General features: G+C 36.3%; 3 protein-coding genes across 3 annotated transcripts; 1 reads left to right on the forward strand and 2 right to left on the reverse strand.

The window, feature by feature from the left end:
* Positions 1 to 268: 268 nt before the first annotated feature.
* Positions 269 to 15,553, forward strand: hfm1 (helicase for meiosis 1; the record flags this gene model as incomplete). The annotated part of the gene is made up of 39 exons (XM_081373786.1): positions 269 to 339; positions 460 to 572; positions 2,359 to 2,578; positions 2,717 to 2,967; positions 3,227 to 3,268; positions 3,701 to 3,771; positions 3,849 to 3,981; positions 4,110 to 4,261; positions 4,339 to 4,416; positions 4,514 to 4,669; positions 4,771 to 4,971; positions 5,059 to 5,147; positions 5,502 to 5,545; positions 5,650 to 5,751; positions 5,865 to 6,010; positions 6,326 to 6,420; positions 6,552 to 6,685; positions 6,771 to 6,818; positions 6,926 to 7,006; positions 7,165 to 7,256; positions 7,361 to 7,467; positions 7,561 to 7,608; positions 7,716 to 7,813; positions 7,973 to 8,107; positions 8,275 to 8,360; positions 8,534 to 8,617; positions 8,875 to 9,032; positions 9,125 to 9,228; positions 9,330 to 9,494; positions 9,827 to 9,913; positions 13,022 to 13,128; positions 13,291 to 13,373; positions 13,478 to 13,578; positions 13,708 to 13,791; positions 13,867 to 14,139; positions 14,278 to 14,332; positions 14,578 to 14,608; positions 14,773 to 14,861; positions 14,935 to 15,553. The coding sequence occupies 39 exons, from the start codon at positions 269 to 271 to the stop codon at positions 14,999 to 15,001; spliced, it is 4,281 nt and encodes a 1,426-aa protein (XP_081229912.1). The 3' UTR covers positions 15,002 to 15,553.
* Positions 15,554 to 16,072: 519 nt separating this feature from the next.
* cldn18 (claudin 18) lies at positions 16,073 to 17,540 on the reverse strand (the record flags this gene model as incomplete). The annotated part of the gene is made up of 5 exons (XM_081373787.1): positions 16,073 to 16,184; positions 16,302 to 16,400; positions 16,502 to 16,646; positions 16,794 to 16,958; positions 17,324 to 17,540. 5 exons carry the CDS (start codon positions 17,538 to 17,540, stop codon positions 16,073 to 16,075), a joined length of 738 nt encoding a protein of 245 aa, XP_081229913.1.
* A 1,987-nt stretch (positions 17,541 to 19,527) lies between these two features.
* On the reverse strand, positions 19,528 to 20,205 carry LOC308695603 (transcription factor Sox-14; the record flags this gene model as incomplete). The annotated part of the gene is made up of 1 exon (XM_081373788.1): positions 19,528 to 20,205. One exon carries the CDS (start codon positions 20,203 to 20,205, stop codon positions 19,528 to 19,530), a length of 678 nt encoding a protein of 225 aa, XP_081229914.1.

A 20,205-nucleotide genomic window follows, 5' to 3' on the forward strand; every position in this document is an offset into this window, starting at 1 on the left:
TTTTTAGACTTTTAATAGTCACTTTACTATTTATGTTCACACAAAGTGTACCAAGACATTCCACCGCATACATTAAGCGATTAACTTAGCTAATTATTTTCGCAGGTTTCACTCGGAGAAACATTAGCCTACCGGCTAACAGCTAAACTCGAGGGTTCACAGTAAATAACTCGCTTTACATCAGTATATTGTATTGGTTTATAGCTGCTTTATGTCGCCATTATCTATATTAAAGTTGTTCTTTTAGGATTTCAATGACACCTACAAGATGTTAGAGTCTGAAGAAGGCGTTTCGTCTCTGGATAACCTGTTTTATGACAGGCCAGTAATTCAGAAAGTGTGAGTAGGCCTTTACACATGATACCTGATCTGAGACACGCCAGATATCTGAGAATGAATTAATAAATGTTGAGAAACTGGTTATTACGTTTATAGCAGCACTTGTATGCCTCTGTTTAGGAAACCATTATGTCAGGGACAAGGCTCCTGGATCTTTGATGCTCCACCCTCATTATCACAAATACCTGCAACACAAGACATCCAGGGAGAGGCAGCACACCTTTCCTCATGTAGTGAGTCTTGTTTGGATTGAAGCTAAAATAAGGTTTGGGTAGTTTAAGCATATCATGTGCGTTTTTAATCAACATATTTATATAATCGTTTGTGTTTACATAATATAGGCTATGTGTGTGTACTGTGTATGATAATTTTGTATATATAAATGCACATTTATTTATTTATTTATATATAAAATATTTATATGTATAAATATATATACAGTATATATATGCAAATATATCTTATATACATGCATATGTGGGTATTTATAAATACAAAATAATTATACACAGCGCACACACACACACACACACACATATGTATATATATATATATATATATATATATATATATATATATATATATATATATATATATATATATACACACACAAAACAAAGGACACCCTTTAGAATTTTATGGCTTTACGTATCAGAACATAATAAAAATCATCTGGTCGTTAGCAGGCCTTAAAATAAGATAAATACAACCTCAGATGAACAACAACAAATGACATTACACTGTGTCATTATTTATTTAATAAAAATAAAGTCAAAATTGAAAAGCCATGGGTGACAAACTAAGTAGACCCTGTGATTAATGCTTGTAGAGCCACTTTTAGAAGCAATAAGCTGAAGGAATAATTTTCTGTATGATAGTATCAGTCTCTTGCATCATTCTGGCCCACTCTTCTTTACAACATTGCTTCAGTTCATTGAGGTTGGTAGGGCTGTCAAAATGGATGAAAAGCTAAATTTGAATTTCTTTCTTAAATATTAGCAAAATTCAAATTAGATTCGAATTCTAAAGGCAATACTTAAAGGGGTCATGAACTGCATTGTTTTAGTGTTTCCTGGGGTGCACTTATAATGTTAGTATGATTTTTACTTCAAAATTTTTCATAATTTAGAAATGAAAGGCATTTTTCCTACCTTGATAATAGCCCTCTTGTTTCTGTTTGAAGGGGCATGTCTGCTATGAGACTTCAGTGTAAACACCCACTGCTGTGAATGGCTGACAGCTTTGCATATGAAATAGCTAGGATAACATGTGGAACTCTCTCGAAAACTTTTAGCACGTTTTTACTATTACTGCTCTCAATGGGGATATTTTGGGGATATTTAATTTTAATTTTATCAATCAATAAATTCCATTAGAAACAAACCTTGTTGTATTATTTTAATTTAATACTGTGAAGCTGCTTTGATACAATCTGTATTGTGAAAAGCGCTATACAAATACACTTGAATGTTAACTACTCCTGAAAAATGATAATTATAGCAATGCAATTAGATATGTGGCATTATATTAAGATCGTGGCATGAAAGGTTGCAGTGATGAGCATTGCATCTGATCTCAGACATTTGAGGTTGTATTTGCCTAATTTTTAGACAAGGGATTAAAATTGTCTGCCAAGGATCAGATCAGATGATATTATTATTTTAATTATTATGTTCTCCTAATACATAAAACCATAGAAATATGGTGTCCTTCCTTTTTCACACACACACACACACACACACACACACACACACACACACACACACACACACGTACATACATACATATATGCAAAAAATCCATGGTGAGAAACGGGTTATTATCGTACTTTCATGACAAATATTAGTAAACAATGTCTGTATCTACATTTGTTGGTACAGGTTTATATTGCTACAAATTTTACAACAAATTTAACTGCTAGTTTAGAGTGCAAATTTAATCACTTCCATTTCTTATTAGAGATTGTAGTGACTCAAATGACAAAAAAGCTGTTATGTTTTTGTTTCCTTATTTATGAAGGTTACTCTCAGAGATCGAAGAATTTTCTGGCTCCAGCTCAAAAACCATTTCACAATCCTAATGAAAATGTCCAAGGTCAGACTGTGAAATCATATGAGCTGGAGGAATCTGTTTTGTGGACCCATGAACCCTCTAGAGAAAGAAATCAGGCTGTCGGCATGAAGGGTTTTGTGGAATCGAGGCCTTTACCTACTGCCAGTGCTCCTCCCTTCAAGACTAGGTAGTCTTTGCTGCATCTTGACTGAGTTAACAAAATTTGCTGGTGTAACAAGCAGTTCTTTGTTTTTAAAATGGATATTGGCAGTAGAACAATAAGTGGGTAAGCAAACTTCCTTTATTGTCCTTGTTATAAACATAGGTTGTTCAGAGCTCCCTCAAGAAGGATCTCAGGGAATGGTGAAGACGGTATCCCAAATCATATGATGTCAACAACAAATGACACTGGTTTCCTTGGTCAGGGTGCTATGACAACCAGCGGCCCACAGACTTCACGTGCTTTTGGTACCTGTAGTCCCTTTATTGGCTTGGCCCAAACAGAACAAACATGTGATGTACCTGCAAAAACAAACCATAATCTCCATCTTGGTTTCGAACCTGCAGAATTTGAAGGTAATATAATACTATAGAACTATAAGTTAACTGTAATGCCATGACATAGAGTTAGTTATGTGGAGCAGTCCATGTTGCCACAAATTTACTACATTAACCAGCTATTCTATCAGAAGGTAAATCTTTGTATGGTTTAATAAAGTAAAATATGCAGTCTTTTAGGGCATTCATAGAAAAACTATAAAGAAATTTCCATAGATAACAGTTAGTGTTAGACTGAATATTTGTCCAGTTTTTAATATTGATGCTGTTTTTAAAGGGTCATCTGGAAAAGGAACACTTCGCTCAGTCTCTGAAATTCGTATCCTCCTCCATTCAGCACAGCTGATAATAAATACGTTTTAATTCTATTAAGGACCTCATGAAATCAGAATCAGACTTTTCTGGCTTTTAATCCATGTTCATTAGCATTGAGCTTAACTAAATGCTAGTGTACTCCTAAACACTGACAAAATGAACTTTTAGACAATATTCACATGAAAAAGATTCTCATCTGGGAATACAGATCAAAAAACTTTGATGATTCACGTTGCTCTACACATATTTTTGTCAGATTAAACAGGACAAGTTATTTGATATGTCACACCCAAAGTTCCTGTTTCAATAAGAAATATAGGAAAACTCTAATTTCATGGGGACTTTAAATCATTCATGTAAGTCTTCTTCAATGTACTTTTATACCTTTGGAGTGTGAATGATGGCATGTTCATTGTTTTCCTTGATATACGTGTAGCTGCTAAATTCAGGAATGTGTTTAAAGAATTCCCTTACTTTAACTATGTGCAGTCCCAGGCATTGGATGATGTAAGTCTCTAGCATTTATATCTGTATAATATAAAGTTCATAAACACAGTATGTGGCAGATTATTGCTCTATTTCAGGTTCTGTACACCGATAAAAACTTTGTTGCCTGTGCTCCCACGGGCTCTGGGAAAACGGTGCTCTTTGAGCTGGCCATTGTTCGACTACTGATTGAGGCTTCTGAGCCCTGGCACAATGTCAGAGCTGTGTACAGTGAGTTACAAACGATAATTATTATTATCTAAGATTAATAGGATTATAAACTAAGCATTTTTATTGGAGATATTTTATTCAGTAATTTATAACAAATACGGTCTGACATTCTTTGGTTTATGCTTTAGTGGCACCAATTAAGGCTCTTTGCAGTCAACGATATGAAGACTGGAAACAGAAGTTTGGACCTCTTGGACTAAACTGCAAGGAGTTAACTGGAGACACAGAAATTGATGACATTTTTGAAATCCAGGATGCTCATCTAATTTTTACAACTCCAGTAAGTTGCCACATATGGTACAGTCTAGACATCAAACATATTTCCAACAGGTGTGAACGTTTTTTTCCCCTTAAAAGGAAAAATGGGACAGCATGACAAGGAGGTGGAAGGATAACTGTTTATTGCCATCTGTTCGTCTCTTCCTCATTGATGAGGTCTGATTTATTTACTCCCATGTGATCTGTATTTGAAAATTGATTGCAGTCTTTTGTTAATTAATCCATGACATTTTTGTCTACGTACCATCTCTAGGCGCATGTGGTGAAAGACAAAACCCGTGGAGCGACTCTTGAGGTTGTGGTCAGCAGAATGAAAACCATGCACTCGCACCACCTAGCTGTAAATCCAGAATCAAAAGCATCTGTGAGATTTGTGGCTGTCTCAGCTACCATCCCAAACATCCGCGACGTACGTAGTTTCATGAAGTACCAAAGTCATTCAAATAAATCTGTTTATCTGTGTTCAGGTTCATTTAGATAATTCCTGTGCTGTTCTCTACAATTTTGAAGGTATCTGAATGGCTTTCGGATGAGTCAGGGCCTGCCACTTGTCTGGAGATGGATGATAGTCACAGGCCAGTGAAGCTGAGGAAAGTGGTGCTTGGGTTCCCCTGTGGAAGTAATCAGAATGAATTTAAGTTTGATCTTTCTCTCAACTACAAAATGGCCAACATTATTCAGACCTACTCTGATCAAAAGCCAACCCTTGTGGTAAGTGAATCTTTGCGAATGCAAATGTGTTGGGTTGTGTATTTTAAAATAAAAATGTGATATGATACATTTGTTTGAAATTAACAGTTTTGCTCCACAAGAAAAGGAGTTCAACAGTCTGCTGCTGTGCTTGCCAAGGATGCCAGGTTCAATATGAGTATTGACCACAAACAAAGGTACTATAGTCACATTACATAGGATGTAAATATACATTTCCATTTTGAAATAAATGAAACATTGCCACTTATATCAAACATATTTGGTTTAACTCCAATCCCATTTAAACACACCTGAACAGCTAATCAAAGTCCTACTAGGCATACTAGAAACTTCCAGGCAGTTGTGTTTTGGCAAGTTAGAGTTATAGGACAGTGGCCTTCCAGGACCAAGTTTGGACACTTCTGATTTAAATGCATATTTGAGCATATTGTTGTTGAACTTCCACAGATTCAATTGCCAGATATTAACTGTACTTTTAAGATTACTCTTGAGATGTGTACATCTCCTAGTTTAACTTTTCTTTTTCATAGACTGATGAAATATGCAAACTCTCTGCTTGATGCAAAACTCAGAGGTGTGTACGATAATGAGATTTCTTCTGCTGTGCGACATTGATGAATACATTGGTCACTGTTTTATGAAGGTAAACTATATTTTTTTCGTCTATTTCTCTTCCAGATATATTTATTTGTGGCATTGGATATCATCATGCTGGCATGGATGTGTCAGACAGGAAATTGATTGAAAAAGCATTTACAGTTGGTGACTTGCCAGTGTTATGTAAGTTCTGTAAATATATTTTCACTCATTTACTTTTGATTGTTCATTATTCAGTACATAATGTATTATTAAACAAAAGCCTTCATAGGAAACCCTTTTTTTCTCTTATTCAGTTACAACCAGCACCCTAGCCATGGGTGTGAATTTGCCAGCCCATCTTGTAGTAATCAAATCCACATTGCACTATGTTGGTGGTGCATGTGAAGAGTACAGTGAAGCTGACCTGTTACAGATGATTGGGAGAGCTGGCAGACCACAGGTACTGCTAACAAATACAGAGCATGACTTGTTAAGTAGAGACTTCAGGAGGTCTCTCCTGGTGTTCTGAACTCTTTATGTGTATAGGTTATAATAATAATCTAGAAATAAAATACATATATTTTACTCAATTGGAAGACATGTACCTATCAAAACATACATATATTAAATATAAAATAAGTGGCTGCTCCATAAGCACTGCAGCAATATGAAGTCAAGCAATTTGGCTACATTTCACTTGGCAATGCAAACATAGAGCTGTTACAGTATTAAGATTGAGACTACAGTACATGCTGGCTTTTTTGTTTTTGTTTAGTTTGATACGACAGCGACTGCAGTGATCATGACCCGGTCTCAGACGAAGGAGAAATACACACATTTCTTAAGTGGCATAGACAGCATAGAGAGCAGGTGTATACCATCTAAAACACATTTTGTTCAGTCTTAGAGGATTTTTTATATTCCCAAAACATATGATATAGGCTAGTTGATTTATGTGTTATCTATGTATGTGATGAGTACAACAGAATTACTGTTTTCAGCTTGCATACAAACTTGGTGGAGCACTTGAATGCAGAGATAGTTCTCCACACTATATCTGATGTGAACATGGCTCTAGACTGGATCCGCTCTACCTTCCTGTACATCCGTGCTTTAAAAAACCCCAAGCACTACGGTAAATCCTAAACCTTGTCCACTCTAAAGTTATAATCATCAAAAGTGCTACTAGCTGTTTTTATTAATATCATATTTTGTTACAGGTTTCCCCCCTGAGCTTGACAAATGTGGAATTGAGACTAAATTACAAGGTATGAAAAAACGATTAGCTGATTTAAATCAGTTGATAATCATTCATTTGAAAAACCTTCTAGACTGAGGAACTTGTGGTGTAAATACGATTTACACTGTGTTTCAGAACTGTGCTTGAAGAACCTCAACTCTTTGGCCTCTTTTAACCTGATTACCATGGATGAAGACATTAACATCAAGCCCACAGGTTACTGATAACACTCTTTTTCCCATAAAAATAAAATAAAAGTTTATATAGTTCTCCATTTCTCTTTTTATAAGTATTTTAATGACTCTACCAATTTGACATAAATGAAATATAAATAAATGAATATAGATGAACATAAATTAAATGTTCACACACAGAGATTGGAAAACTCATGGCCAGGTACTGTGTTGCCTTTGACACAGTAAGTCAGTTCAGTAGGGTGACTGGAACAGAGACTTTACCCGAGTTGGTAAGAAAGCATTGTTGTTCTTCCGGTATTTCCTGACCCATTGCTGTTTACTTTTTCATAACAACATATAATGAAAGAAAAATTTTTTTTTTCTCACTTTATAGATTGAAATGATATCGAAGGGTAAAGAATTTAGTGATGTGCAACTGAGAGTAAATGAGAAGAAAACCTTGAACATGTTGAACAAGGATAAGAACAGAAACACCATCAGGTCAAAGTTGTCTTTAACTACCTAATTGTCATAGTTAACGTACTGTATATAGGTGGACTAAAAAGAATGTCAGCTGTAATATTTTCTGTTTAGGTTTCCTATGGAAGGAAAGATCAAAAGTAATGACATGAAAGTGAATTGGTAAGGTCTTGCTTGCTATTACTGTTTGAATGTACTATTTATTCCATGGTCTGCATATTTGTTTATTTATTTATTTATTTATGCATGCATTTATAATCTCATCCTAGTCTAATTCAAGCTCAGCTCAGCTGCATCCCCATTCAGGAGTTTGGACTCATACAGGACACTGGAAAAATATTCAGAAATGGAAATAGAGTCAGCAGATGTATGTTACTAACATAATCTTGTGTAATGTCTCTATTTAAGCTTTTATTCTGTCTGTCTGATGATGATATGGCCATGTAATTGCAAATGTACAATTCTTTCTCATGCCGCTTTTTACTTAGCATAAAATTAACAAAATACTGTTTTCGATCTCTGCCAGATCTGACTGAGTTTCTCAGTCATCACTCCAAATCGAATTTTTCAGCTCGACTCAACTCTTTAATTCTTGCCAAATGTTTTCGAGCTAAACTGTGGGAGAACTCGTCTTACGTCTCCAGACAGCTTGAGAGGATAGGTCAGGGAGCACATCTAAAAGTTATATACTGTATCATCATTAAAAAAGGATAAGTGGTGTCTTTGTTAATTGAGACAAAAGTGAATAAATGGAACCTACTGATTAAAATTGAGTATATTTGTTGTGACAGATGAATGTGTTTATATATTTGGAGTCTTCTTTTCTAGGATTACAACTCGCTACTGCTATGGTGAATGCAGGGCTTACAACATTCAGCAAAATTGAGCTGACTAGTCCCAGAGAACTAGAGCTAGTAAGCCAAAATATCCTACATATATTGTTTAGAAGTAATACATTTATTCATGATGATGTTATGATGTCCCTTTCTGTTATACTAATTGTACTGACACATAATAATAATAATAATAATTATTATTATTATTTATTATTATTATTATTATTTTTTTTTTTTTTTTTTTTTGCCAGATTGTGAACCGACACCCTCCATTTGGGAACCAGATTAAGGAAGCTGTCAGCAAGCTTCCAAAATATGAAGTTAGTTTGGAACAGGTAACGTATATATATATACAGTATATATACATATATATAATTACATTGGAGTCTCATACTTGGGTAGTTGACATGGAATAAAGTTGTGGAAAGTTGACAACCTGTAATTTATCCTTATAAAATTTTAAATAGCCTTTTAAGCAGAATTTCATTACATATTCACACCAAATCTTAATGATGATTAAAAAAACTGCAGATTGAGCCATCATAATTTTAAAATTTCAGATATAATTTAATATAATCAATTTTTTTTCTAGATTTCTCGATACAGTCTGTCCACAGCAGAGATTGTGGTCACAGTGAACTTGCAGAATTTTATGGAGTTGGCATCGAAACGGACAGCACCAGACCATCATCATGTAACTCTCATTATTGGGGACTGTGACAATAATGTAGTTTTCCAGCAGAAAATCATGTAAGATCTATGTGATTTAATAATCACTGGCAAGTTATCTTAAAAAAAATATTTTTTTAAATATGTAAGAGATGCATCATTTATTTTTCCAGGGACACAATGCTCTTGAGGTCTGGGAGCTGGTCAAAGAGAATCGAGGTGACAAGAACACCCAAGGGAGAGGAGCTCAGCATTCATTTGATCAGCTCTGAATATGGTCAGTGGCCATAGCCAATGCTTGGCAACCACTTCTACATGTAGATTGATCTGTTCTATCTGATAATATTTTAGAACAATTAATCATTGTTGATTGTGTAGTGGGCCTGGACGTACAGCAGGAGTACAGGGCTTACTACTCAGGAGCAAAGAGGTTTGGAGATGAGTCCTGCATCAGAAAGAGCCCTACATGGAAAGTGCAGAGGATTCTCGACACAGGGAAGAGACAAGGCCCTACGTCGACAACTCACACTTCTTCAGACAGAGGTCAGACTTCTTGACAACAACAACAATTTAATCAGACCTCAGATAGTTACAATGTTTTTGAACTAGACTTTGTGACTTCAGAAAATCAGTTGCCCTGTTTATACCTGGTATTAGCATCCATTTCACAAGCGGGCAGGTGAGACACATCAAATATTTTGCATGGTTGTAACATGCATCTTAAAGACATTTTCTTTGACCACTTGTGTGATCAGATTGATCTTCCCCCGAGATGAATGTTAATACTAGATATAAATGGTCTGATTAATCTGCTGAAACTAAATGAATTAAATAAATGCTTGACACTTTCAAAGATTATATTTAACTTAATGTAGGCATTCTCTTCATGGATCAATTTGCTCCAAACACGAGACAGTGCCATCATCTCTGCAAAAACAAGGAGCTCTGTGGACACGAGTGCTGTGAGTATGAGAGATTCTAGATGATCCTGGATTGTGCTGTCATTATATGGAGCTTATAATATGGGGCAATTCCACGCAAAACTGTCACATCCATAACGCCAACTAAATACAATGGCATTGTGCTGGCGTTATGGATGTGACAGTTTTGCGTGGAATTGCCCTATGACAAAATGATTTGAATTTGAATTGTGTAAATTTGAATTATTGACAAGTGTAATCTAACAAAATTGAATATTATGTGGAATTTTAAATAGTTCTGAACTTGATTTCTTTAAACAAATATTGAACATTTGAAATATAATGAATTGAAATGTTTTTATGGCTGAACGTATTTTCAAACAGCTATTTTTTTGTTCTGAATTCTTAGACTGCAAATATCCAGTTTAAAAAAAAAATACAGATTCAAGTTTTCAAGATGAAGAAGAAATTCTGAACTTCGAATTCAGTTTTCTAAAATTCAAAACATGGAAAATTCAGATCATACAGAAAGTAGGTCACAGGTCATCCACAGGGAAGAGTAGAGGATCTCAGAAAAGTCGAACGGAGCATTTTGGCTGCACTGCAGTAGTTTTCTGGCGCAAAAGTGGTGGTAGTTAAAGAGAAATCCTTGTATCGTTTGTTCAGTCGTTGGGTTTAAGATGGGTTTAATAATTTGCTGGGTTTAATTTTGTTCCTCTGTATTCTGTTGCAAATTCTTAAAAGGCATTTGGAAGATATAATTCATGCTGTACTCTGTATCTTAACTTGAGAAGCCAGAACCCCTTTTACATTTAATATAAAATATAATAAACCACTTATAATACGTTAAAAATTATAAAAATGTTGGTAGATTTACAATGTTAATAACCATGGAAATGCGTCATTACAGTCTGTCAATATCTCTCAACAACACAATGCAATCACTAGTAAGACTTCCTGTTAATAGAGTGTCTGGTAAGAATCTATTCTATATTAGCAATGCATTTAATCACATTACACCAGGGGTCACCAAACTAAGGCCCGCGGGCCGACTCAGCCCAGCCCCTCTGCCCCCCACTACTTGAACCGGCCCTATGAGGCAATCCCCATAAGTCGTCATGGACGGTACGTCATGGTACGGGCGTCACAGTTTGGTGCATACATTTACACGGAGAATACACGGTATAAAAATAAATAAAACTTGCGTGCAATTTAATTAATATAATGCGGAACTACTGTTAGATACGCGGATTCTTAGGGACACCTAATCTGTAGCTCCGCCTTAGCTCTGAAGCTCTGAAGCAGGCTGCGGTGTAAAGATTGCTATGCTGGAATATGTCGAGAGAGAGGTGTGGGCGCTATCGGAAAGTCGTAAAGTGTTTACTTATATTGTGTGTGTGTGTGTGTGTGTGTGTGTGTGTGTGTGTGTGTGTGTGTGTGTGTGTGTGTGGCGCGGCCGAGATCGAACAGTGGAAACATAAAAACATACTCCGTCATTTAGTTTATGCAGGACATCATTCAAACTGCAAAGTGTTTAAGTTACTGTTAATTAAATTTTTAAGGAAAACAAATATATTAATCTGAAATGTAGCAGATTTATTTTCAATTAATTCAGGTAGGCTACAATTACCAACCATATCAAGGTATTTTTATTAATTGAATTAATGAACTAATTATATAAAACTATTGTCAGTGCACTACAAATAAACTGGTTCTATGCCTTTACTTTATTAATAAAACTTATTTTTAAAAAAATACAAGGCTTAAGACATTTATTTTTCTTTTGGTGGTCTAGCCTGAGACATGCACAAGCCTTCTGCATTTTTGTTTTGCTTTTCCCTTCATTGTACCCAACCGTGATGTCTGAACCGAGGAATGAACCGAACCGTGACTTCTGTGTACCGTTCCACCCCTAAAAGAGAGTGCAGAATTTTCAAAGAACAGTGGACCAACGATTATTTGTGAAGAATAACTTTAAATAAAACAAAGTGTGAAGACTCGATTACAACTTTTGCAAACCACTAGTATTGATATAGTAGTGTGGATATAGTAGTGGGGATGGCTGTGCCAGGCTAGTAATCTCTACTACACAATGAGGCCTGCTGGTGGTCATTTTGGTCTGGGTCACAATTCTATGTTATATAGCTGACCCGGCCCCGGCCCCCCATCACAGTCAGGAACGATAATGTGGCCCCCAGAGAAAAAAGTTTGGTGACCCCTGCATTACACATTAATAAACCACATTAAATAAAACAAAATAAGTGATGTCTCATGTCTCAAGTCAAGTAAATTATGGGTCATTGGGACAGGCGTCCAATCACAACTGACTTCCGGAAAAAGAGAAAGTAACCAATGACATTCAAGGTTATTAAAACAGTAAGTACCGCCCCTCGAATGCCAAAAATAAAAGTGTTAGAGCAAGCAAAAACAGTCATTTCGCGGAAGTCATTTACCGCACACGCCAGCATCAGTTGTACGCTCAATTCTTTTAGGCATTGATTTTCCGCCATACTCTTCCCTGTGGATGACCTGTGACCTACATTCTGTAAGATCTGAATTTTAGAAAAATCTATTTGAAGTTCCGAATTTCTTCTTCATCTTGAAAACTTGAATCTGTATTTTTTTAAAATGGATATTTGCAGTCTAAGAATTCAGAACAAAACAACAACTGTTTGAAAAAACATGTCTATAAAATTCAGCCATAAAAACATTTCAATTCGTTAAATTTCAAATGTTTAATATTCGTTTAAAAGGAATCAAATTCAGAACTATTTAAAATTCCACACAATATTCAATTTTGTTAGATTACACTTGTCAATAATTCAAATTTACACAATTCAAATTCAAATAATTTTGTCATATTATAAGCTCCATATCATTAGTTATGTTTCCATCCAAAGTTGTGAATTTATGTGCAAAATTGGAATATCGCATAAAACTTTTGTGAATAAAGCAAGGAATTTGAAAGACAGCCGTTTATCCGCCCCTCGGATTGAGCGCGTCTATATTAGGCCTAATATATTAGAATTATATATTATAATAATTATAATTATATCAGTCTGCTGGTTCAAATTCAGATTTTCTTATCGGAAATATGTGGGTGGAAACAGATACTGTCTGTGCTGCTATATCACCTTGTTTCCCTTTTAGGCAAAGTTGGAGTCGTTAAAAGGGCTCAGTCCTCTTTCTCCTCGTACCTTAACAATCTAAAAATGAGAAATGAGAGACTCTGTGAGACTCCTGTGAAACGTTTGAAGGTCAGAATTCCGACTATCAAGGGTTACATGTACAAAACTGTCAGAAGACATATGATTCAATATAGTCTAATAATAGTACACTTCAATGCCTAGAATTTATTTCTGTAAGATACACTGTATTGTGTCAAAGTCTCAATCCAATTTTCTTGAGTTTCCCTTTAGATGATGATGAACAATGGAACAGCAGCTGTAAGCATGCAGCAGTTCTCATACAAACCCAAAGACACACTGCCTGCTGCCAAGAAGTATTTTGGTTTTCTGCTGACAACAAAAGTTGCCCTATTATTGTTGATGAAGTTGTCATTGTTGATATTGTATTATTTTCTAAAGTTGACATTCCTTCTTGTAGGTTTGAGGGAAGTCAGTGTTACACTCAAAGTACATATGAAATCAAGGAGTTAGAGGCCAGTTTTGTCACTCCACAGGAGAATTGGTCATCATACAATGATGGTATGTTTACTCTGATTCACATACACTCAAGTTTATTGACAGAAAATACAGCAGTTACAGTGAATGTGAGGTTAGAGTTTAATTATAAATATCAGAACTCTGATTTTTCAGTTGTCAAACTATTTACAGGTTACAATGACGAGCTTGGAGACGTCTATTCTGAAACTGGAGACCTAGCATTGGAACATCCTCCACCTTCTGCTTTACATCAAAGTATGGTACTTTAGAGCTTCTGGTGTTTGCCTCATATTAATAATAATAATAATAATAGTGCCGTCATATTTTCAGGGGTTTTGCTTCACAGTCAGTTCAAGCCATGCAACGATGGACAGATGCACAGAGTTAGTCCTAATAAAGCCACTGTTTATTCAGTCCATGCAAACCCAGACCACAGTACTGACACTGATAACCTCTGGTCTGGTTCCCTGGATGTGACCTTTGACCTGGGAGTGAATGATTGGGATGATTTTGACGATGGTAACCTGGTTGATGCTAGTGAGGTGTGCTATGAATCCAAAATATGTAACCTGGTGACAGACCATGATCAACCTACAAATTATGGTTTGTTGGACTCATTTTATAGTCTTTTTTTTAATGTTTTTTGTATGTCAGATATTTGTAAAAATCGTTGAAAATTGTTGTAAATCTGTAAAATTTTAAATGCTAAAACTTCATTGATGTTTTTTGTTGTTGTCTTAGTTTTGACTTCAGCCTCACAATGTCCAGCCCAAACCTTTGAAGTCTTGCCACAAAGGTAACTGAAAATAGATCATTTTTCCCTCTTCATTCACGTTTCAGTTCAGCAGAAATAGATGTTGTGGGGCATTTTTAATATCACTCACAAAGTCACCCACTTCCCCTGATTAAAAGCTTGTTTAATAGGGATTCAAGAGCAATCATTCTAGGGTGCAGAGGGTGCATTATGTTACTGTATACTATCTCCTGAACTATCCTTTGCTTTTGGCCTTATGCCTCTGAAAATATGATTACTTTTTTCAGGATCCTACCAATGGCTGTGACACCCCAGACTGTAAGTATACATAAATACTTTTAACATTCCCTCAAACTTTTCAAAATGAATATGGTACCATAGAAAGCACACAATGATTGTGTTTCAGTTGCAAATCGCTAGTTTTATAATTCATTTCATAGGCTGTGCGCTCAGAAGTTTGTATGAACTCCCTCTCAAACCAGAGTCAAGCCAAAACACCTTCAGTCCAAAGAAGATTTGATTTCTTCTCAAGGACAGATGCGGCTTTAAAGGAAAACACACCTGTTAGCAGGTATTGCAAGAAATAATTAACTTTAGTTATCATATTACCAGTTTACAATGTTAACATTGCTTAATAATTGCAGGGATCACACAGAGGACATCAGCAATGAGACCAGTGTTTTTCTCGGTATGTTTGATGGCCTTTTTTAGAGTTGTTGTGAAGGATTCCTGACACATTTAGCACTGCGTTGTAAAGACTCCAAGTTCCTCTGCCATTTGTTTATTTTCTGGTGTAAAGACGTTCTTGGTTTAACTGCACTTTATGGACAATTTGCAGCAAAATTTTTAATGTGAAATAGAATGGCAAAAAGACAATGACAAAATAGTTATTTTCTTTTGCATTTCAGCAAGTTGTTATATGTTGGAGAGCTTTCTATCTGTTTTAAAAAGGTTGTACTATATTTTGATGTTAAATATGTTTAATCTTATTCTTAAATGATATTCTTCATTTATTCTTCATGCGTCATGTGTGTACAGTTGTACAATGTGTTCCTATTTATTCCTGTAGCCTGTTGGCCGGGTCATGTTTGTAAATAAGTGGTTCTCAGTTTCGAGCTAAACAGTTAACCTGGATAAATAAAGGTTACATTTATTTTTTTATTAAAAATTCTTAATTTTACTAAAAATATTGGAAAATTGATCTATAAATATCACATGAAATGAAAATAGATTGTCAAAATGGTAAAGTCAGGAATGAATGAGAAAAGTGTGCGTCTCTGTCTCTGTTTTTTATTCTATCAATGCACATTTGTCTTTTAGCAATTGGGTTAGGGTAGACTTTTTAATTAGCTATATAAAAACAATAAAAGTCTATGATATGTCCCTTTCTTAGCTAGCTGTAAGGTACTTTGAGAATAGTTTGTCAGGACACTCCTCTTTTTCCTTTCTTCTCCAGTCTCTGTAAATGTAAGAAATTGCTCTGAGCTAGGCCAAACAATTTAGCTGCTACATGTCAAGTACAGTTGTGGCAAAAGTTTATTGTAATTCCAAACAGCAAATTATTTAGAGTGATTTGTTGTTAAATCTTAAACACCTGTGACATTCCAACCTTATCTAACCAATTTACCCATATACAATCAAGACTTTTCAATAGAGACATTAAAAAACAATGAACACATTTTTACTGCAGTTATCGAAAACAGCACAGAAGAAATTGACTTCAGGTCATCAGAGCAAGGCATTATATATAGGCATGACGTGATTTGGGAAAACGCCCCGCCATTAATTTCTTTGTTCTCCTTGGACTCTCTGGACACTCTCTGGGCACTCTTCATCTACTGTCCTGCACTGGGCTGGGGCGTTGTAAATATATCCTTCTCTCACATCAGTGTTGCTAAAATGGAACCATGCTAGTTAGTACATTTCAACTAAATGTGTCAAGTGAAAGAAAGATAGATAGATAGATCTAATATTTAAGGTCTATGTTACGCTTTAAAATGCAGCAACTTACATTTGCATTCTTTTGAATGCGATGCACTTCAAAATTCCTCCCAGGAGTAACAAAGCTCCTCCTACCCAGGCTATGTAGAGGGCGGGACCAAATGTGTACCTAACCATTCAAAACAAAGAAAACAGGAAGTGATGTGATCAGCACATAACAGACACCCGTTGAACATTTGCCGGTGAAAAATCGATGGTTTTTCATCTTACCCTGAAGCAAATGAATCAGTTCCTCCTTGGTTATTCACACATTGTACCCCTCCCTTCTCTCCATGCTTTTGTTCGTATTGGGTCATCATGAAACTAGGCACAATTTGATCAGCATACACTGATGCTCCAGAAATATCACAAAGGCCTGAAAAGAACAAAGATTATATGGACCTTGTGTATTATAATGGGAATTATTGTAATAATAACAATTTAATCTGTAAACCTAATAGTATTTAATAACTGATAGATCAGTGGGGTTTAGTTAGTGAGTAATGAATAAGCTTTTGTTTACCAGCAATGATAAACAGGATCCCTGTGCTTAGTATCAGTTTGGCCCTGGTCGATAACTCCATACATCTCATTTTATGGCACTTAAAGCAGAAGAATCCGATGAAAACTGCGATCACACTCACTAAAATTGCTATTACCATCAAAGCTCTTGCAGCCCGAAGGAGTCCTGAAAAAGAAAACAAACGGAAAAGAAAAACCACAGGATGTTAGAGGGTCATTAGTGCCTTTGAGTTTGATTTCTACCTAATATTATTGTTAAATATGGACTAGAGCAGGTGACAACAAAATCAAAGACAAAAAAAAGTGTATATTCATATAAAAATAATTTCACGTTGCTTATCTACCTTCATTGTTCGGCTAGCAGTTACTGAGTAGTACACACAAAAAGAAACATTTGGTGAAATGAATGACCTGTTCTGGAACAAATTTAACTCAATGTTAGGTGCATTGAGAGGTTTAGAAATAAACGTTGATGTGCAGTTTGGGTTTGTAGAAAATCTCTCAATCTAAAATAAATAAATCTCAACCCACCTGAGTAGTTCAGTTGGCTGTAGAGAGGTTGGCACTCAGCAAATCCAGAGCTGGACACCTCACAATCCTTCCACAGGCCCTTATAAGTGTAGATGGAAGTTACCTTGTGCTCCTGGTTTCTGGCGCTCCAGACATCCATAAGCGTGGCTGCAAAAACTCCAGTCGTACCGATGACGCCTGATACGAAACCTGTGGTCTGCAGCGCGGCGGCACTCATTCTGCTTCTGTCTTCGTTTCTCGGTTACAGATCTGGTGAAGTTGATAGTGACAACCGTTGAGTTTAACTGAAGCTGGACAGGGTGAGACTGCTTTTTATAGTGTGAAGGCTCACTTGCACACTCATAAAGTGATGCTTGTAATGAGCTTTGAGTGGTCATAGTTCCACCTACCTCTAACAGAAACATAAAAGGAGGATAGTTTGGACAGTCATAGTCTGTCTGAGCATTAATAACACAAATATACCTGAGGTCACTTGGTGTGTAATATCTAAGAACAGGTCAGACAGGCCTTAAATTGCACACCTAATTGTTAGATCATATTGAAACATTTAATTCAAGATTAATTCTGCTTTGCTTTTCTTTCATCTCTCTGACTGTTGCTCTGCTTCATACTTTACTAATACTGATGCATGAAGAATCAGCAGATGATGAAAAGAGGCTGATAACAGTGAGTAAATAATTACATTTATGAGGACAGAAAACAAAATATGAGACATTATAAATGGAATGTGCAAAGATTTAAAAAATGTTTTATAGCATTTAATTGCATGTGGTAAGACGCACGTGATAAAATTATGAAAAAACAGTGAACACCTTCATGATTGTGCGTGATATTTTGCAGTTGTGTCTTGTTTATTATAATTAATCATTTGGATTTGTTCCAGACATAAACAGCATATTCATTTTCAGCTTTCTCCAGAAATGTTCAGTTGGGTTTAAGCTCAGGCTCTGGCTGGGCCACTCAAGGACATCCACAGAGTTGTCCATGAGCAACTCCTGCATTGTCTTAGTTGTGTGCTTAGGGTCATTTCCCCCGGTCAGAACCCAGGTCTGCCCAGTCCGAGGTTCTGAATGCTCTGGACTAGGTTTTTATTAAGGTGATCTCTATATTTTGCTGTGTTGAGCTTTCCTTTGACTCTGATGAGTCCCCCAGTCACTGTCGCTGTCTTCTCCTGACGTGTGTTGACACAATCCTGTCTCTGAGCTCTATAGGCAGTTCTTTTGACCTCGAAAAATTGTAAAATTTATTACAATAGACAGGGCAGAGAGTGCCAAACTATGGCAAACACACAAATGCAAATCTGCACTTGTTGAAAACAGGGAATGCAAACACACACACACACACAAACAAACAGAACAGACAATTTGTTTGCATTTGAGAAGTTTTTTTTATTGATACGTTTTTTTTTCCTTTAGGATTTCAATCACAGCTTTAGACTAGAGGATTGTTGCCTGAATATAATTCATGAATCATAAAACCATAAGACCATATAGGCTAAGCCCAGTGAAACCATGATTTACAGTTAATTTAGAACAGCTAAGGTGGTTTCTAACAACGCCCCAGCTGTTGTAAATTCATGCACGGCTTCAAAGGGCTTATTGAATTAATTGACAGGTATGACTTCGTAATTGGATCAAATTAACATAATGTTATACATGATGTTGTATAACATTATGTATACAGTAAGCTGAGCAGCTTTTAAAACAAGTGTTTTAATATGTCTATGCTGCTGCTAGACACTGCACTTTTACACATTTTTTTTTATTCATATTTAATGTTGTTTTTGGCATTTGAGCATGTAGAAAATGTCTTTGAAAGAGTCTTTAACTGCATTTTCATTCATATATAGGTAAAATTTTCAAAACACAAATGACTTCGAATCATGGCATTTGATTGTGTTAAAATTAATCTTTGGCTCTGAGCATTAAGTAATTTTATCATTTATAATTATTACAATGATCACATGGGCTTCATGAATCAATGAAAACAAATGTGAAATGTCAAAACAACTAACAAATAGGCTACTATCTAATTATTCATATACAATTCATAATCAAAGTGCTGTCCATTCAATAGGCTAAATGTTCATGAAAATTTTGCCTGTTAAGATGCACTTGACCTTAAAGTGAGAAACAGGAAAAAATAGTCGGCTTCTCTCTTAAAAAAAAACTTTCCGCGATATTAATCCCATCTTAATGCCTGAGTCACAGCGCTGTAGAGTTCACTGCAGTCTTGCTCATACCTGGAAACACTATGTAGGCAAGTGGAGGTGTGAGACTGGAAGAAGACCAGGGCGAACAGTTACAGGGCAGCAGGTATCCGGGGTTTGCAGGGGACAGGTGAGTGTGCGCGTACTGACCGGGGCATCCCAGACTCCCGATGCACCTGTGTCCACTCTGATAGCCTAAAGCTGGAGAAAAAGCCATCGGGCCAGGGGTTATGGCAGGTTTTTCATGTTGGAAAGCAGTATTGGATCGGATCGGCTCAATGAAATGATGTTGCATGGACGCAGCTGAATGGAGAGGTCGTGGTTTGGTCAAAGTTGAGATGCTTTGAAAGTCTCGCTCGCCGTGAAGCGCTAAAGACAACAGCGTGTCCTTCCTCAACAGTCCTTTAGGTTTGCGTCTCGGTCGGTATTTGTAATCTGGATGCTCTCTCATGTGTTGGGCGCGAAGTCTTTTGGCCTCGTCGATGTAAGGTCTTTTTTCAGACTCGGAGAGCAACTTCCACTCGGCACCGAGTCTCTTGCTGATCTCAGAGTTGTGCATCTTTGGGTTCTCCAGTGCCATCTGTCTTCTCTGACCTCGCGACCAGACCATGAACGCGTTCATTGGTCTCTTGATGTGCTCCGTGGGCTGCTTCACCATGTTCCTCAAGTTCAT

This window comes from Scardinius erythrophthalmus (assembly GCF_964197995.2).
Source record: "Scardinius erythrophthalmus genome assembly, chromosome: 9".
NCBI classification, from domain to species: domain Eukaryota; kingdom Metazoa; phylum Chordata; class Actinopteri; order Cypriniformes; family Leuciscidae; genus Scardinius; species Scardinius erythrophthalmus.